Below are 15,564 nucleotides of genomic sequence, written 5' to 3' on the forward strand. Positions count from 1 at the left end.
CAGACCCAGGTGTATCTTTTGCACCATTTCAGAATGGAAACGGAAAAGGGGCTGAAGAAGGTTGAGGAGGCAAAGGGGGGAATGCTTAAAAGTATGAATGTTTCTGTGTCTTCATCAAGCAGCACTGGATTAAGACCTTCAAAGGCCCGAAGCACATAAAAGATTTCAGTGCCCCCCCCCCCATATATCTCATTCAAAATGCAAACAATAACAAACCATCAAATAAAATTTTATTTTTCGAAATGAAACAAAACCTACAGTAAGATGGAAAATAATGTTCATTTTGGTGCATTTGTATTTGAAAACTTTTCTCTTACTTGTTGTTTTTGAATAGATGTTATTAGGATTTATACAGGGAAATACAAAACTTAATATCACATCTCTGGGGTTTTTGGTCCAAATCAAAATATTGATTTGGATTCAATAAAACTGGTAGAGAAAAAGAAATGCAGGAAATATAGAAAGGCAGAGAGGGAGATAAAGAAGAAATAGAGAAGAGATTTAAAAGGCGGGAGAAAAATAAAGTTCAAAAGTTAAAGAACTTCCGGTTCTTCATTTGACTGCTGTATATAAGCAATACAGTCATACCTCATGTTGCGTCCGCTTCAGGTTGCGCTTTTTCGGGTTGCGGACTGCCGAAACCTGGAAGTACCAGAACAGGTTACTTCCGGGTTTCGGCAGTCACACGTGCACAGAAGCGCTAAATTGCGCTTTGCAGAAGCACAGAAGCGCAACCTGTGCATGCACAGACGCGCAAACATGGGTTGCGAATGCTGCGGGTTGCGAACGTGCATCCTGCACAGAGCACGTTCGCAATCTGAGCGTCCACTGTATTCACATCCCTACAAAGCTACTTTCTATAAGCAAATATTATCTCCCATCCTCAAATCCAAATGCCATTATTTCAAAACATCTATGAGAAGTTTCCAATCTCCCATAAATGTTAAGAATGACTTTTCTCTGCTTAAGCATGCCGGTTTTTCCATCTCAGCCATTCTCCCATTGCTGATAGTGACGAGTCCTTCCATCTCTGTGCATATAAAAGTCTCACCCCTGGAATTGAAGCAAAGCTCCAGAGACCTTTTCTAACTGTATAGATGGAAGTCCCACTTCCGGTGAGCTCTGGCGGTGTGCTAGCAGCCTCTTCTCTGCACTCCTGCTGGAAGAGATAGTTGGGTGGCGCATATGGCGGCTAGGAAGCATTTCCTCCTCCTTTTTCTAATTGCAAAGCCTGTGCTCAGATCCTCAAAACTAACCTTATGTCACACATCCGCTTCGGTACTTAGTAGAGATAAGGCACCTAGTCTGCCTCGTTGCAGAGTTCTTCTGTTGGGATTTTTAATGTACAGCAATTGTGACCATTAATGTTGAAAATCCGGTAATGGGAAATTTCTGTGGTGCCCCCTTCCTTTGATGACCCGAGCACAAGCTTCTTTTGCTGAATGCTTAATCCAGCCCTGCTGTCCAGGCTGAGCCCACAGGGTATGGCGCCCTGAACCCCGATCTTTCCCCGACAGCTGCCTCTCGCGTTTTTTCTGTCGTTCTCTGATCCGCCCACTGGTCTTGACTTCCTTCTCCCCTTCCAGGCTGCCCTCTGGCTGGCTGAGCCTGGACCGCTCCGTGCTGCAGCTGATGGCACAGACAGTGGGGGCCACGGTGTGGAGAGAGGCTTCCTCGGAGCCTGAGCGGCTGGCGCCGGACCCTCCTCCCGCACATCCCAAGCAGCCACTGCCGGACAGGGGAGGCTCCCCAGAGACACCCTGGTGAGGGATACTGCGGGGCAACAGGGGGTGGGGGTGGGGGCAGCCACAGGGCTGGGGGGCCAGGGTATGTCTCAAGGATGCTCAAGCTAGAAGGCCTTTGGGGGGGGTTCCCCAAGGCCCAGGACCTCCCCCCTCTGGGACCCCTCAGGCTTGTGGTTCTGGCAACCAGTCCAAGGGGGTCTCATGGAAAGCCCTGCAGGGGTGAGAACTGAGCCCCCGGCTTGGGTGGGGAGCAGAGGCCTGGATCTCTTGGGGGGGTGGTGAGGGGGCTGGGCTCAAAAGCAACCTCAGGTGGGGGATGGAGAGCATTTGTGACCCTCAGGGTGCTGAAAGACACCCCCCCCATGAAGCCAGGAGTCTGGTGAGAGTGAGAGTGACAGAGATGCTGGAGGCTGCTCAGCCCATCATAGTTCTTCTCTCTGACAAGCTTCCTTTATGGTTTGCCCCCAGCCCTTGCGGCCGATGGAAGTGGCCCCAGAGGCAGCTGGTGGGCTGTGGCCATTGTGCCCTGTGGGAGAGGAGGACCCCTCGTCTGTGGAGAACCTCCCCCCCCTGCTGCCCCACTGCCCCTCCTCCAACAGCCGGTGGTGACCATGCAATCCTGGAATGTCGCAGTTGGAAGGGAGCCCCGGGGAACATCTAGTCCAGCCCCTACCAGGCAGAAATCACACCTGAAAGAATAGGGGCCCCCAACCTCTCCTGAAAGGCTTCCACTGAAGGCGAGGGTCTGGGGGGGGGCAGCTGCCCTTTCTCCTCCCCCACAGCACCCCAGGTCTCCTGCCTGCCAGGGGCTTTGAGGGGGACTCTCCTTCACTGGCAGAGTAAGCAGAGATTGGGTGGCCGTCTCTGTCTGTGATTCCTGCCATGGGATTAGATGGGCCTTGGCAGCCCCTTCCATCTATGGCTATAGGGTTCTAGGATTCCTTGGAGGTTTCCCAAAAGCGGGTGGGTGTCTTTCCGCCAGGGATTCTTGAGCTGGGAGTCCTGCCTTGCAGGGGGTTGGTCTAGAGGACCCTGGGGTTCCCCTCAGCAGTGCTGTGATTCTACAAAAGCCTTGCCTGGGCAGGGAGGGGCTCCCCCGGTGCCCCCAGGAGGGCTCTCCACCCCTGCCTGCCTTGTTCAGGGAAGTGTTTAATGTCTGATTCTTTATTGTGTTTTTAATATTTTGTTGGGATGTGGGTGGCGCTGTCGTCTAAACCACAGAGCCTAGGACTTGCTGAAGGTCGGCAGTTCGAATCCCCACAACGGGGTGAGCTCCCGTTGCTCGGTCCCTGCTCCTGCCAACCTAGCAGTTCGAAAGCACACCAGCAGAAGTAGATAAATAGGTACCACTCCGGCAGGAAGGTAAACGGCGTTTCCGAGCGCTGCTCTGGTTCGCCAGAAGTGGCTTAGTCCTGCTGGCCACATGACCCGGAAGCTGTACGCCGGCTCCCTTGGCCAGTAAAGCGAGATGAGCGTCACAACCCCAGAGTCGTCCGCGACTGGACCTAATGGTCAGGGGTCCCTTTACCTATTCTTGTTGCAGGGTATAAATAATCAATTATTGTTGTTGTTCCCTCACGACCCCCTCCTTCCCTCCGCAGCGAGGTCAAGGCCCTCTGCCACCACATTGCCACGGAGGCTGGGCAGCTGAGCTTCCAGAAGGGCGACGTCCTGCGCGTGGCGGGCAAGGTGGACGCCGACTGGCTGCGCTGCAGGCGAGGGGCAGAGAGCGGCTTGGTGCCCATCATGTACGTCACCCACATGGAGGACGAGGACTACTGACGGGGGCCGGGGGCGGCCGGGGAAGCCCAGAGAAGCACAGACCCACGGAGCCCGGCCGTGCCCCCCCAGCAAGACAGTGTCGGGCACAGAGGCGCCTCCTCCTCCTCCTGATCCCGTCTCCCAATCTCCTCGCTGTGAAGGAATCTCAGAAATCACTGCTGCTCTCCGCCTTTGCCCCCTGTCCCACCAGGGGTCTCCTGTTGCCAAGTGTCATTGCTGTGCATGCTCCTCTCCTCTCTCGCCCCCTTCCCCCCCCCCCCAACAAGGAACTCTTCACCTGCTTCGCCTCCAGGGCTCGTCCGGTATAGACCTTCGACCGCCAGGACTGCCGCTTTGTGTTGCAGGGGGTGGACTGGATGGCCCTTGGAGCCCCCTTCCTAAATAGGGTGGGGCAGCCAACCCCCAGCATGCATTGCTCTGCCTCCATCTCCAGGTGGGGGGGCGCTTTCCTGCAAGCTGCCCCCGGTGGCGGCAGGTGGCATTGCAGGCGGCCCTGCCCTAGACATGCCCCCTCTAGAACTGTGTGCTAACATATATTAACACCCCCGTTGCATCTTGTGGCCCCCGCCACACCGCAGGGGCAGCCGGTGGGAAGGGAGCTGTGCCCCGGGGAAGGGGCATCTAGCTTCAGAGGGAGGGAGGGAGGGGGTGGGGTCCCCCCTGAGGGAAAATAACCCCGCCCATGTGTCTGTGTGTCTGTGTAGTGGTTTGGTAGGGGTCCACGGCCGTTCTGTGTTAGAAGTAGGCTCGACGGTGGGCAATGCCCACAAAGGGGAATCAAGGGTGGTGGGCAGAGGGCGGCCCTTCCAGCCGCAAGGGGCTGCCCCTCCCCACAGGGTCCAGGGTCCTGACCCAGCAGCAGAAGGGCACTGCTGGGGTCCCCAGAGGACATCCAGCTGGTGCTGGTGAAACTGCCTGCCCGTGTCTGTAACAGGGTGGGTGGGAGAAGGGTTTTCTCTGGGGTTGGGACTCCTTGCCATTCTCCCTTTCCGTTGGGGGGCGGGATGAGGGTCCTGGTCTCCCGTGTCTCCCCCCCCCCCTCCGTGTAGCCAGAGGGCAGTGTTATTGCCAAGACCAGCTAGTCGGTCGGTCAGTATTGAGGGGCTGGGCTGGGGTGTCCCGCCTTGCCCTCCCCCCAAGGGGTGGCTGCTGTTGCGAAGTCAGAGGCTCCTGCGGAAAAAGGCGCCATGTTTAATTTGTACTTCCGGCGTTAGAACAGGGTGTCTCGCCTTTATTTATTTCTTTATTTATGACGCATATTAATAAAAAAAGGTGCTGATTAAAGAGTCGATACACCCACCCACTTCCTGCGCAGGGACCTCAGGATTGGGACCCCCACCCTGATGGACGCTGAAGCCAGGAGTGGAGGAAAGCTATGGGCTGGCTCCTCCAGCTGGCGGAGCCTGCAGGGAAGTTCTGGATATTGCAGGCCTTGACGCAACTCCGTGAGGTGGGAGAATAAAAGATTAACTGGAGATCTATTGGAGGATAGAGAAAAAGAAGGCTGAAGACAAAAAGACAGGGACAAAGTGGGCTGGGGGGCAGCAGCTTCCCTTTGCCCAGCACCCAAGTGATGCCCTTGGCATAGAATCAGAGAATGAAAGAGTTAGAGGGAACGTCAAAGGTCCTCTAGCCCAACCCCTGCAAGGCAGGAATCTAAAGTCAAGAATCCATGATGGATGGCCACCCAAACTCTGCTTGAAAACCTCCAAGGGTGGAGAGGCCCCCACCTTCCAAAAGAGACTCTTCCAAGCAGCTCTTATTGTCAGAAAGTAAGAGGGCAAAAGGAAGTCTTCCTCCATTTTGGGGGGGTTTCTTGCCCCCATCCCGAGTTGTGGGAGAAGCAGCTCTTGACCAGTGCTTCTGGAGCCGACTTCTGGAAGGCGAGAAGAATCGGAGAGACTTTTGCTGTGGTTTCTGCGTTGCAGGAGGGTTGGGCTGCACAACGCTCCCAGCTCTCAGATCCCATGGTTCTCTGATTCTCCCGCCTCCTTCCCCTCTCCCTCAGGGCTTGGACCTGGCGCTTCTTTCCTATGACATGCAGGGTCTTCACTGAGCTCTGGCTCCTCTTCAAATGGCTGTCGCAGAGTTTTCGCCTTGCTGAAGGTAGAGCTCTTATCTACCGAATCCCAGAGTTACAGAAGATTCTGCTAAAGGGGAGGAGATCCCCAGGGCTGGGCAGGTGAGGACTGATCTCAGGTGGGTCCTCATCATCTCATGGGGCCACGATTCCCCACCCGGCACTGGCATTTCCCCATCTACTTCATTTCGGTCCTCTGGGGTCGTATCCCAGCAGCACCGATGACTTCCTCTTACCTTTATGTTTGCTCCATCCAAACGGAGCTACCTGGAAGCCAGAGGTGAAAAGTGGGGTGCATTTGGGATGTTTTCTCTGGAGGCTGATTTCAAAGCAGTTCTGCTCATTCCTAGCAAGTGGCAACTAAATCCTGAGCATGGCTGGAAAATGGTGTAGCTAGAATTAGAGACGTTTTGTGCATTTTCCAGCTCAGAAAAATAATCCTGAATTGAGGGGTTTTCTTGTCACTCCTGTTTTGTGGGAGGGTTGACACGTGCAGCTTCCACATCCCAAAGTGAAGCAAAAAGTGTAGACCGTTTCCTCTTGTTGTCAGGTTAAACATGCCCTGGTTGATATTATCTAAGTCTTATAGATGCCCTGTAGGCCTCTGGCCCCACATGCCACATTCCCCTCTCCCAAACTGCGCGGGAGGGACCCTCTTCTTAAGACTGCCTGGCCCAGGGTGGTCCTCTCCCAGAGAGGCAGCTGGTCTCCAGCTGGGCCTCCGGCAAGAGGAAGGCTGGCGGGTGAAAAAGCTTCTCCAAAGGGTGTTTCTGGGCTTCCCAGAACCTGACTGAACCCTCTGGAACAACTGGGACCTTCCTGAGAAACAGACCCCAAAGATTCAAAGAGCTGGGGGAACCAGAAGGCTGTCGGGTCCACACACCCCCCCCAGTCCAGAATAGGGAGCTGCCCGTCCACTGGCATCCTTTCATCCCCCCCACCCAAAAAAAGTCCCACCAGGGATCCTTTGTCAGAGGAAAAGGGGGAGTTGAAGGGGGTCCTCTTCCATCCTGGCTGTCGGTTTCCCTTCCTTACACCACACACACAAAACAAGGGGGCAGAAGCGGCTCCTGGAAGGGGGGGGGGGTCCCAGAGAGGGCGGGGCTTCATGGCTGCCCATCCAGCACCTGCTTCTCCAGGGTGCTCTGGCCCAGGGCGTCAAAGGTGAGCTGGCCGTAGGTGTGGCCAAACTGGAACTTGTAACCTGCAAGGAGACACACAAAGGCCTGAATGGAGAAAGGGGGTGCCCTCGCTGCGATCCCTGCCTTTCGGGGTAGGGCTGGATGAGCCTTGGGGGTCCCTTCCAACTCTGCAGTGGCTGCTGCCGCCTCCTCCTCCAGACCAGAGCATTTGAGGAAGAGTGGCAAGGGCTTTCAGGAAGCTGGAGCAGAAGGGGAGACCCCTCCAGGCCTGCAGAGCCTCTCAACATTTCTCCAGTGAAAATAGGGACGTCCCATTCCATAAGGGTAATTTGACTATTTATACCCCACCCATCAGACTGGGTTGCCCCAGCCACTCTAGGCAGCTTCCAACATATATAAAAGCATCATAAAACATCAAACATTTTAAAAACCTTCCCTATACAGGATTGCCTTCAGATGGCTCGGGGGTCGGATAACTCCATAAAAAGGTAAAGGGACCCCTGACCATTAGGTCCAGTCGTGGCTGACTCTGGTGTTGCGGCGCTCATCTCTCTTTACTGGCCGAGGGAGCCGGCGTACAGCTTCCGGGTCATGTGGCCAGCATGACTAAGCCGCTTCTGGCGAACCAGAGCAGCGCACGGAAACGCTGTTTACCTTCCCGCCGACGTGGTACCTATTGATCTACGCAAGTCTTTGACATCTACTTTGACATGCTTTCGAACTGGTGGTATCCCCACCCAAATAATGTCATACAGCTGTGGGACAGCCAGCTGGCATAGATCAAACCCTCATTTGGGGCACCTCATCACAGCTTTGAAAGGTCTGTAAAATTTACCTCTCCCTGCAAGGAGCATATTTTAAAGAAGACCCGCCCCCCATCCCAGCAGATGTGAGGTTCCATAAGAACATCAGGAGAGTGCTGGATCCGGCCAACGGCCCATCCACTCCAGCCTCCTGTTCTCACAGGGGCCAACCAGATGCCTGTTATGGGAGACCCACAAGCAGGATTTGAGCCCAAGAGCAGCCCTCTCCTCTCTGGAGGCAAGAGTCTAGTCCTCATGGCCAGCGGCCCTGGAAGAACTTTCCTCCCTGGACTGGTCCAAGCCTTTGTGGCAGCTCCTCTTCCTCAGGTGTCTCCACGGTCAAGCCAGGTCTCTGTGGGTTGCAGCACCCAGGGAGGAGAAGAGGGTGAACAGGTGGGGCAGCCCCCCAGCTCACCTGGAACGTAGCCCCTGTAGTGGGGCAGGAGGCCCGTGTCTGTGGGGTAGGTCTTTGTCAGCGGAGGGAGGCCATCACCACCTTTCTGGCCATCGCAGCTGCTTCCAGAAGGCCCTTGCCTCTGCCTCCATCGCATCCGGTCAAACTCTGCCAGAGCCCGGTGGGTGATGACAGGGTAGCTTGCCCCAATCAGATACTGGGCGCGAGGGATGAATCCAGTGAAGCCTGCATTGCAGGAGTCGAAAGAGTTAGACCCACCACAGAAGCCCACCCCCCTCCAGAGCTGGTGGGGTGTATTATTATTCTTATTTTACAACATAAAAACACAAAATGCGTAACTTAATACTAAAAAGACTACACCTCTCCAGTCATATTTAAAAGGTCATGGATTGTTTCATCAGCCCAAGGCCGTGTTATAGAGGCAGGTTTTCACCTGGCATCTAAAGATCTGCAAGGAAGGTGCCCTGGGGAGAGCTTCCGACAAATGGAGCCAAATGTGACCTCCGGTGTGTAACCTCCTAGTTGCCAAGTATCAACGGAGGGGCTTGAAGGCTCCTCCCAGTTGCTCCTTGGCAAGGAGAGAGCCTTTGAAATTGGGCACCAGATGCCCGCCCCACGGGGTTTGCTTCCACTTGAGAGCTCCCAGTCAGAGACCCCGAGAGCAGCCAATCCCTGCCCAAGGCAGCAGGTTTTGAACTCGGACCCTTTGGCCAGAGGTCTTCCTTTGCAGCCCCACCCACCTGTCCAACTGGAGGTGTGCAGGCCAAGAGAGATTCTGATCCAGCCCTCATCCAAGGGCTAATGGTAAAGATAAAGGGACCCCTGACTGTTAGGTCCAGTCGCAAACGACTCTGGGGTTGCGGCGCTCATCTTGCTTTACTGGCCGAGGGCGTACGGCTTCCGGGTCATGTGGCCAGCAGGACTAAACCGCTTCTGGCAAACCAGAGCAGTGCACGGAAACGGCGTTTACCTTCCCGCCAGAGCGGTACCTATTTATCTACTTGCACGTTGACGTGCTTTCGAACTGCTAGGTTGGCAGGAGCAGGGACCGAACAACGGGAGCTCACCACGTCACGGGGATTCAAACCGCTGACCTTCTGATCGGCAAGTCCTAGGCTCTGTGGTTTAACCCACAGCGCCACCCGCGTCCCTGATCTAAGAGCTAAACATGACCTTAAAAGCATTGCTCCATATACTTTACAGTAAATGTTTTTTGAAGGATGAAAATAGCAAGAGGTGGGGGTGGTGGAGGAGAATGAGCAAGGTCACGCTACACCTGGAGGGGGAAGGTACCCCTAACTTGCCCACCCCCACCCCCACATCTGCCAGAGGTGCTTCTCGCATTGGGAGAAGATCCCTCAGCCTGGATGGGGGCAGGGCAGGTGAGCCTCACCTGAGATGAAGTGCCTCTGTGGGTTGCTGTCTTCCAGAGAGTAGGGCGATCCCTGGGGCCGGAAGGCGTAGCGAGACACATATGGGGCGGCAGCTTTTGACACGGCGGCCAGGGGGGTCTTGCACTTGGGGGTGAGGCTCTGTGGGCACCAGGAGGGTCAGAGTCAGGCCCAGGCAGGCGTCTCTTTGCCAATTTTATTAAAACCCTTTGCAGCCACTTTCCGTTTCAAAGAAACACCAAGGCATAGGAGGCAGGGAAGGAGATAGATAGATGATAGATAGATAAATAGATAGATGGATGGATGGATGGATGGATGGATAGATAGATAGATAGATAGATAGATAGATAGATAGATATAGATAGATATAGATTCAAGTGCAAGGGCAACCTGGGAGCCTCACAGACATGGCCCTGGCAGATTCAAGAGGGATGTGGGGGCCCCAGACCTTCCTACCCACTTATTTATTCACTTACTAATTTTTTTTAAAAAAATTATATACTGCCTGATCGTAAAGAAGAAACCCTTAAAGCAGTTTATGAACAGACAAGCCAATAAAATGAGGGGGGTGGGAATGCAACAATACTGTAAAAAGAATTAAAATGCTAAAAACAGATTAAAATGCACACCAACTTTCTAAGCATCTGGATAAGCTTGTCTAAACAAGAATGTTCTCAGCAGATGCCTCATAGGGGCCAGACCAGGCACCTGCTTGGTATCAAGAGGCAGGGAGTTCCAAAGTGCAGGTGTCAAGTTCTTACAAATATGGAATGGGCATTATGCGGCACCTGCGGTGGTGCCCATTCCGCCAATCAGAGGGGCCGAGTCTATACCCTCCAGCATTTCTCTGATGAAAATTAGGGGCATCCTAAGGAAAAGCGGGACATTCTGGGATCAAATTCCGGGATGGCTTCTCTAAATTGGGGATGTCCCTGGAAAAGAGGGACACTTGGGGGGGGGTGATTGATTGATTGATTGAATTTATATACTGCCCTATACCTGGAGGTCTCAGAAAAGATTGCAATATATAAAATCAAAATAAGAACAATAACTCAATAACACCCCCCCCCGAAAAGAGCCACATTTTATTGTGCATGTGGGGGGAGGGAGAGGTAACCTCATAGCTAAACTGGTCCCAGGTTGCAAATGAGATGCACATGCTGGAAGACCAGCCAGCAGCCCCCTGACCCATTGGAGACCCTGGAGAGGTGATGCCAGTCTGTCTAGGCCAGAGGGTGCCCACCTGGTGCCCTCCAGATGTGTGGGGCTGGTAGAGTTCAAAACATCCATGACGGTGCTTCTTTCTAAATTTGTGCCTGCATACAAGTGTTAGCACATGCGAATCTCATGCAGATATTTTTTTTTTGGGGGGGGGGTGACAGGTAAGTGCCCACTCCCGGCTGCCACACTTGCCCACGAAAGGGCTTGACCCTCAGGTGTGTCCCGTACGTGAGACTCCGGCTTGGTGTCCTTCGGAGACTCCCCTCCGGCTGCCATCCAGGCCTCCCGCTGCTCAGCTCCCCTCAGCAGCTGCCGGGCAAACTCGCTCCTGGCCTCCTTGCAGATCTCACTGTAGGTCTTGGCAAAGTGGTTTTGGGCCCGAGGGATGAATCCTGCCAGGACACAAGACGTGTTTGAAGAGCCCAGGCAGCATAGGATGAAGGGAGAGGGTGTGGGGGGGGGGGAGAGATGTAAAAGGGGGGGGGGCTTAGGTCAGGTGTGGAGGAAGGGCAAAGCGGCTGGCAGGGTTGGCAGGCAGAGTAAGTCAGGGAGACAGCCCCTAGCATTTAATCTTATTGTCTCCAGAGACAGACGGACACTCCCACTGAGACCTGGGATTGAGGGCACGATACAAGTAGCCTCAAGAAAAATATGCAGGCTCCTCCTGAGCAAGAGAGCTCCACGCCTTCCCCTGAGAAAGGAAGCTCTCCACTGCCCCTGCCGCATTTTCCTGGCCTTGGGGAGTATTGGGGGGGGGGGGCAGAGCATGTGCCCCATTCTCTGCTTTGCTTTATCTATGAATATGTGTGAAGGGCTGACCCAGACTTCAGCCTGAGCTATGGGGCAGGAAGAGTCGCAGCAGTCCTGGCTGGCACCTCTGAGCCTTGTCACTCTCTAGCCCTCGGGCGGCTTATTTCATAAAATTTGTGCACGACTTGTTTGTACAAAAGCAGCAGCCTCAAAGGGGCTTATGAAAACGACAAATCAATAAAATAATCAATGAGAAAAATTAATGACAGAATTACAAAGGACTAAAAACAGATTAAGGACTTGGCTACATTAGTAGGGAAACAGGTATTTGAATGCGCTATATACATGCAACACCAGATGGTGCCAGAGAGCAGGAAATTTTAAAACACAGATTTCCATAGATATTTTTTTCTTTTGTTAAAACGATCTGTTTTCTGACTTATTTATGGTCTTTTCCTCCTGTGTTTAGAGCCACCTTAATACTCTCTGTCCACTTTCTAAGCATCTGGCTAGGCTCTTCTCGGGGTTTCTTCCTACTGAACTTTCACCCCGCTCTTACCAGAGAGATTTCTGTGCTTTAAAGCTCTGTGTCCGAGCTGTGTTCTTTGTTTCCCCCTGGAATTTCCCCTGCCAAAACCCGCTCTTTAAAGCAGAAGCACAACCAACGAAAATCTGGGTTTTGCACTCCTTACCCCCCTTGCTCCGATTCAGGGGTAAAGGGTTTTCGAGGGGAAAGTGCAGAGGAGAGTTCAGTGGGCATAAGCCCTAAACAAAAATCGTTTTTAGCAGGAGTCAAGAACAGTACAGTGAAACCTCCTGCCTGGTTTTTCCATCCCACCCTTCCTCCCAGAGGAGACCAAGGTGGTAATCCAGGGCCTACCCTCCATCCCCTCGGGGGCCACAGCCATCTGCCTCTGGCCCCTTTGAGCCTCCCCTGCCCTGCCAGCCGCTGCTGCAGCCCAGACCTGACTGAGGGGACCTCCTGCGCGCTCTCTCTCTCTCTCCGGAGTTTACCTGTGTAACCTGGGATGGTTCTGCAGCCAAGCAGGGGGAGCTTTCCTCCGCTCTCGTTCTGCTCCGGAGGCTCCTCTGTGTCTCTGGAGGAGCAGTTGGGCTGCAGGAGCAGCCGGCCAGAGTGATCCGCCTCGGGGCTAGTGAGCAGCTGCGAGGTCAGTTTCCCATAAGTCTGGCCCAGCATGAACTTGTAACGGGGGCAGTACCCGCCATAGCTGCAAGGGGGGCAGGAGAGCGTCAGGGGCAAGGGAACGTAGCAATCATGGAACACGAGTATGTGAGACAAGAAGCTACAGTTAGAACTGGATATGGAACAACTGATTAGTTCAAAATGGGGAAAGGAGTACGACAAGGCTGTATATTGTCTCCCTGCTTATTTAACTTATATGCAGAAGTCATCATGCGAAAGGGCTGGATGAATCCCAAGCCGGAATTAAGATTGCCAGAAGAAATATCAACAACCTCAGATATGCAGATGACACAACCTTGATGGCAGAAAATGAGGAGGAATTAAAGAACCTTTTATTGAGGGTGAAAGAGGAGAGCGCAAAATATGGTCTGAAGCTCAACATCAAAAAAACGAAGATCATGGCCAAAGGTCCCATCACCTCCTGGCAAATAGAAGGGGAAGAAATGGAGGCAGTGAGAGATTTTACTTTCTTGGGCTCCATGATCACTGCAGATGGTGACAGCAGTCACGAAATTAAAAGACGCCTGCTTCTTGGGAGAAAAGCAATGACAAACCTAGATAGCGTCTTAAAAAGCAGAGACATCACCTTGCCGACAAAGGTCCGTATAGTTAAAGCCATGGTTTTCCCAGTAGTGATGTATGGAAGTGAGAGCTGGACCATAAAGAAGGCTGATCGCCGAAGAATGGATGCTTTTGAATTCTGGTGCTGGAGGAGACTCTGGAGAGTCCCATGGACTGCAAGAAGATCAAACCTCTCCATTCTTAAGGAAATCAGCCCTGAGTGCTCACTGGAAGGACAGATCCTGAAGCTGAGGCTCCAAGACTTGGGCCACCTCATGAGAAGAGAAGACTCCCTGGAAAAGACCTTGATGTTGGGAAAGATGGAGGGCACAAGGAGAAGGGGACGACAGAGGACCAGATTGTGGGACAGTGTTCTCAAAGCTACCAACATGAGTTTGACCAAACTGCGGGAGGCAGTGGAAGACAGGAGTGCCTGGCGTGCTCTGGTCCAGGGGGTCCCGAAGAGTCGGACACGACTAAACGACTAAACAACAACAACAAAACACAAGACTGTCGCTGGATCAGGCCAAGGTCCCATCTAGCCCTGCATCCTGTTCGGTTCCTGGGTGACCCTCCCCTCCCCAGGTTTCCTGCCGGGTTGCTATGGCAGCTGCTGTACACAGAGATGGTAGAGAGAGAAGCGCAGCCTGATGGAGCTGCGTGGACGAGGAACGGGGGGGGGGGGGAGGAGAGAAGGGTTGCTGTGCTGCCAGCTCTCCCCCCCCCCCCGCATTGTGATTCCTTCCCCCGCCGAGCAGAAATCCTGCCAAAGGGGACCCTTTCCCTCTCCTGGTGTCAAGAAGAAGCCGAGAGAGCTCAGGACACCTGCGCACCGATTCCACCCACCTAGATATAGGTGCCAACTCCCTGGGTGCCCAAGCACCCACGAAACTCCCCATGAAGGGGCCAGGCACCCACAAATTTCAATGCACGCTTCGTGGCGCCCCCGGCACCCACGGTTGCAGGGCCACGTTGGCACTCCTGCGCCCCCACAGACCCGCAAGGGTGTGAAGAGACACAGGTATGTAGCCTGATCCTCACGCGCAGGAAGAGAGACGCTGGAGAAAGGGCAGTGCCACAACTCACTGGAAGTTCTTCTGTCCTGGGCTGCCTGCCGGCTGCAACCTCTGCACTTACCCGGGGATGTAGTGCGGCTCCGGGGTCATCAGAATCTGGCTAGCCTTGGGGGCGAAAGCTGTGGCCATGACCCGTGTCGGCTCTCCGTGTCTGCCCAGCAAGGAGCGCAGAGCCAGGACGGGAAGGTGCTCGCGGTGTGATCTGGAAGGGCAGGAGGCGGAGAGGTGGAGCCTGTGCCCAGGGAAACTTGAAGCGCAGAGAAACACAGCCGGCCTGCCAGGCAGAGGGACAAAAGCAAGCACCCCCCCCCCCACTTGGGGGGAGGAGGAGGAGAAAGGGCAGCAGGGGAGTCTCCTGGCCCCTTGGTCTTTGCGTCATTTCAGCTCAGGCGCAGCAACTGCTGGAGCTCTGTGCGGAAGGGGAACGGGCGGTGGCACGCAGTGGGCAAGGTGCCAGGCAGGGCTCTGAGTGCCCACCACCCCAGCCATCTGGGCCCTGGACGACTCCTATGGCCCTGGGCAGAAGGACGCTGATTAAAATCCCCTCTGTTCTCACGCTGAAAAGTGCCAGTGCCAGGGAGCTGTCTGGCACAGCCACCTCCGAACAGCAAATCTTGGGTAAGCAAAGGGGTGGCTTGGCCTGGCTTCATCCTGGCTGAGTGGGAGGATTGGAACCCTGGTCTCTCCCAGGTCCTGGGCCCCACACTCTTTCCCCCCCAATTTTTTTATTGATTTTCCAAAATTTATAAACACACAAACAAACATAAATCCTAACTGTACTTAGTCCACTCTTAGTAACATTGTTAAGTGACTTCCTCAAATCTCCCAGGCTGAATTTCAATATATATCATTGTAACAGTTTTCCAAAACAAGTTTCTCATAAAATTTACTTAATCACTTAACATCTTTCTTTCTTTTCATCTTGACTTTAAACATATAATTCTATAACATCACATATTTAAATCCTAAGCCTATCTGTTATTTGCAAGTATTTCTATTTAAATTATCTTAGCATATTTAACTAAATAGTCTTTGAATTTCATCCATTCCTCCTGGTACTCCTCCTCCTTCGGGTCACGGACTCTTCCGGTCAGGTCAGCAAGCTCCGAAAAGTCCAACAAATGTCAACCCACAGAAAACCCATTTCGTTCTTCTCATGAATGTATTTCTAATATTGTGTTGGGGTCCGTTGTTGCTTGCTTAGCTAGCCACCCAGGAAATCTTCCTCATGGGCATCCATTTAATGCTTGGAATTTGCAGAGGCCACTGCTGGTCCTAGCCGCACAAATCGGGACGTTTCAGGACCTTGAACTGGTGGACTCCGAAGAAGGGACGGCGCTTCTGGAGCTGCTCTGGCCTCAGAGTTCTGCTGGAATAACTGGACATGAGAAGGG

The 15,564-nt window shown here is 53.6% G+C and overlaps 2 protein-coding genes across 5 annotated transcripts in view; one reads left to right on the forward strand and one right to left on the reverse strand.

The window, feature by feature from the left end:
- RUSC2 (RUN and SH3 domain containing 2) overlaps positions 1–4,811 on the forward strand; it is a 54,497-nt gene extending 49,686 nt beyond the window's left edge. For all 4 annotated transcript variants that reach the window (XM_028748110.2, XM_077936603.1, XM_028748109.2 and 1 more), the window contains 2 exons: positions 1,587–1,763; positions 3,347–4,811. In XM_028748110.2, the coding sequence (XP_028603943.2) occupies positions 1,587–1,763; positions 3,347–3,527 (358 nt within the window). In that variant the 3' untranslated portion in view covers positions 3,528–4,811. The remainder of the gene's footprint in view (positions 1–1,586; positions 1,764–3,346) is intronic.
- CIMIP2B (ciliary microtubule inner protein 2B) lies at positions 214–14,490 on the reverse strand. Its single transcript, XM_028748114.2, has 6 exons — positions 14,232–14,490; positions 12,344–12,558; positions 10,808–10,971; positions 9,361–9,499; positions 7,968–8,192; positions 214–6,811 (listed from the first exon to the last, which is right to left on the reverse strand). The coding sequence occupies exons 1-6, from the start codon at positions 14,297–14,299 to the stop codon at positions 6,714–6,716; spliced, it is 909 nt and encodes a 302-aa protein (XP_028603947.2). The 5' UTR covers positions 14,300–14,490; the 3' UTR covers positions 214–6,713.
- Positions 14,491–15,564: the final 1,074 nt, after the last annotated feature.

The sequence above is a fragment of the Podarcis muralis genome, chromosome 11 (assembly GCF_964188315.1).
Source record: "Podarcis muralis chromosome 11, rPodMur119.hap1.1, whole genome shotgun sequence".
NCBI lineage: Eukaryota > Metazoa > Chordata > Lepidosauria > Squamata > Lacertidae > Podarcis > Podarcis muralis.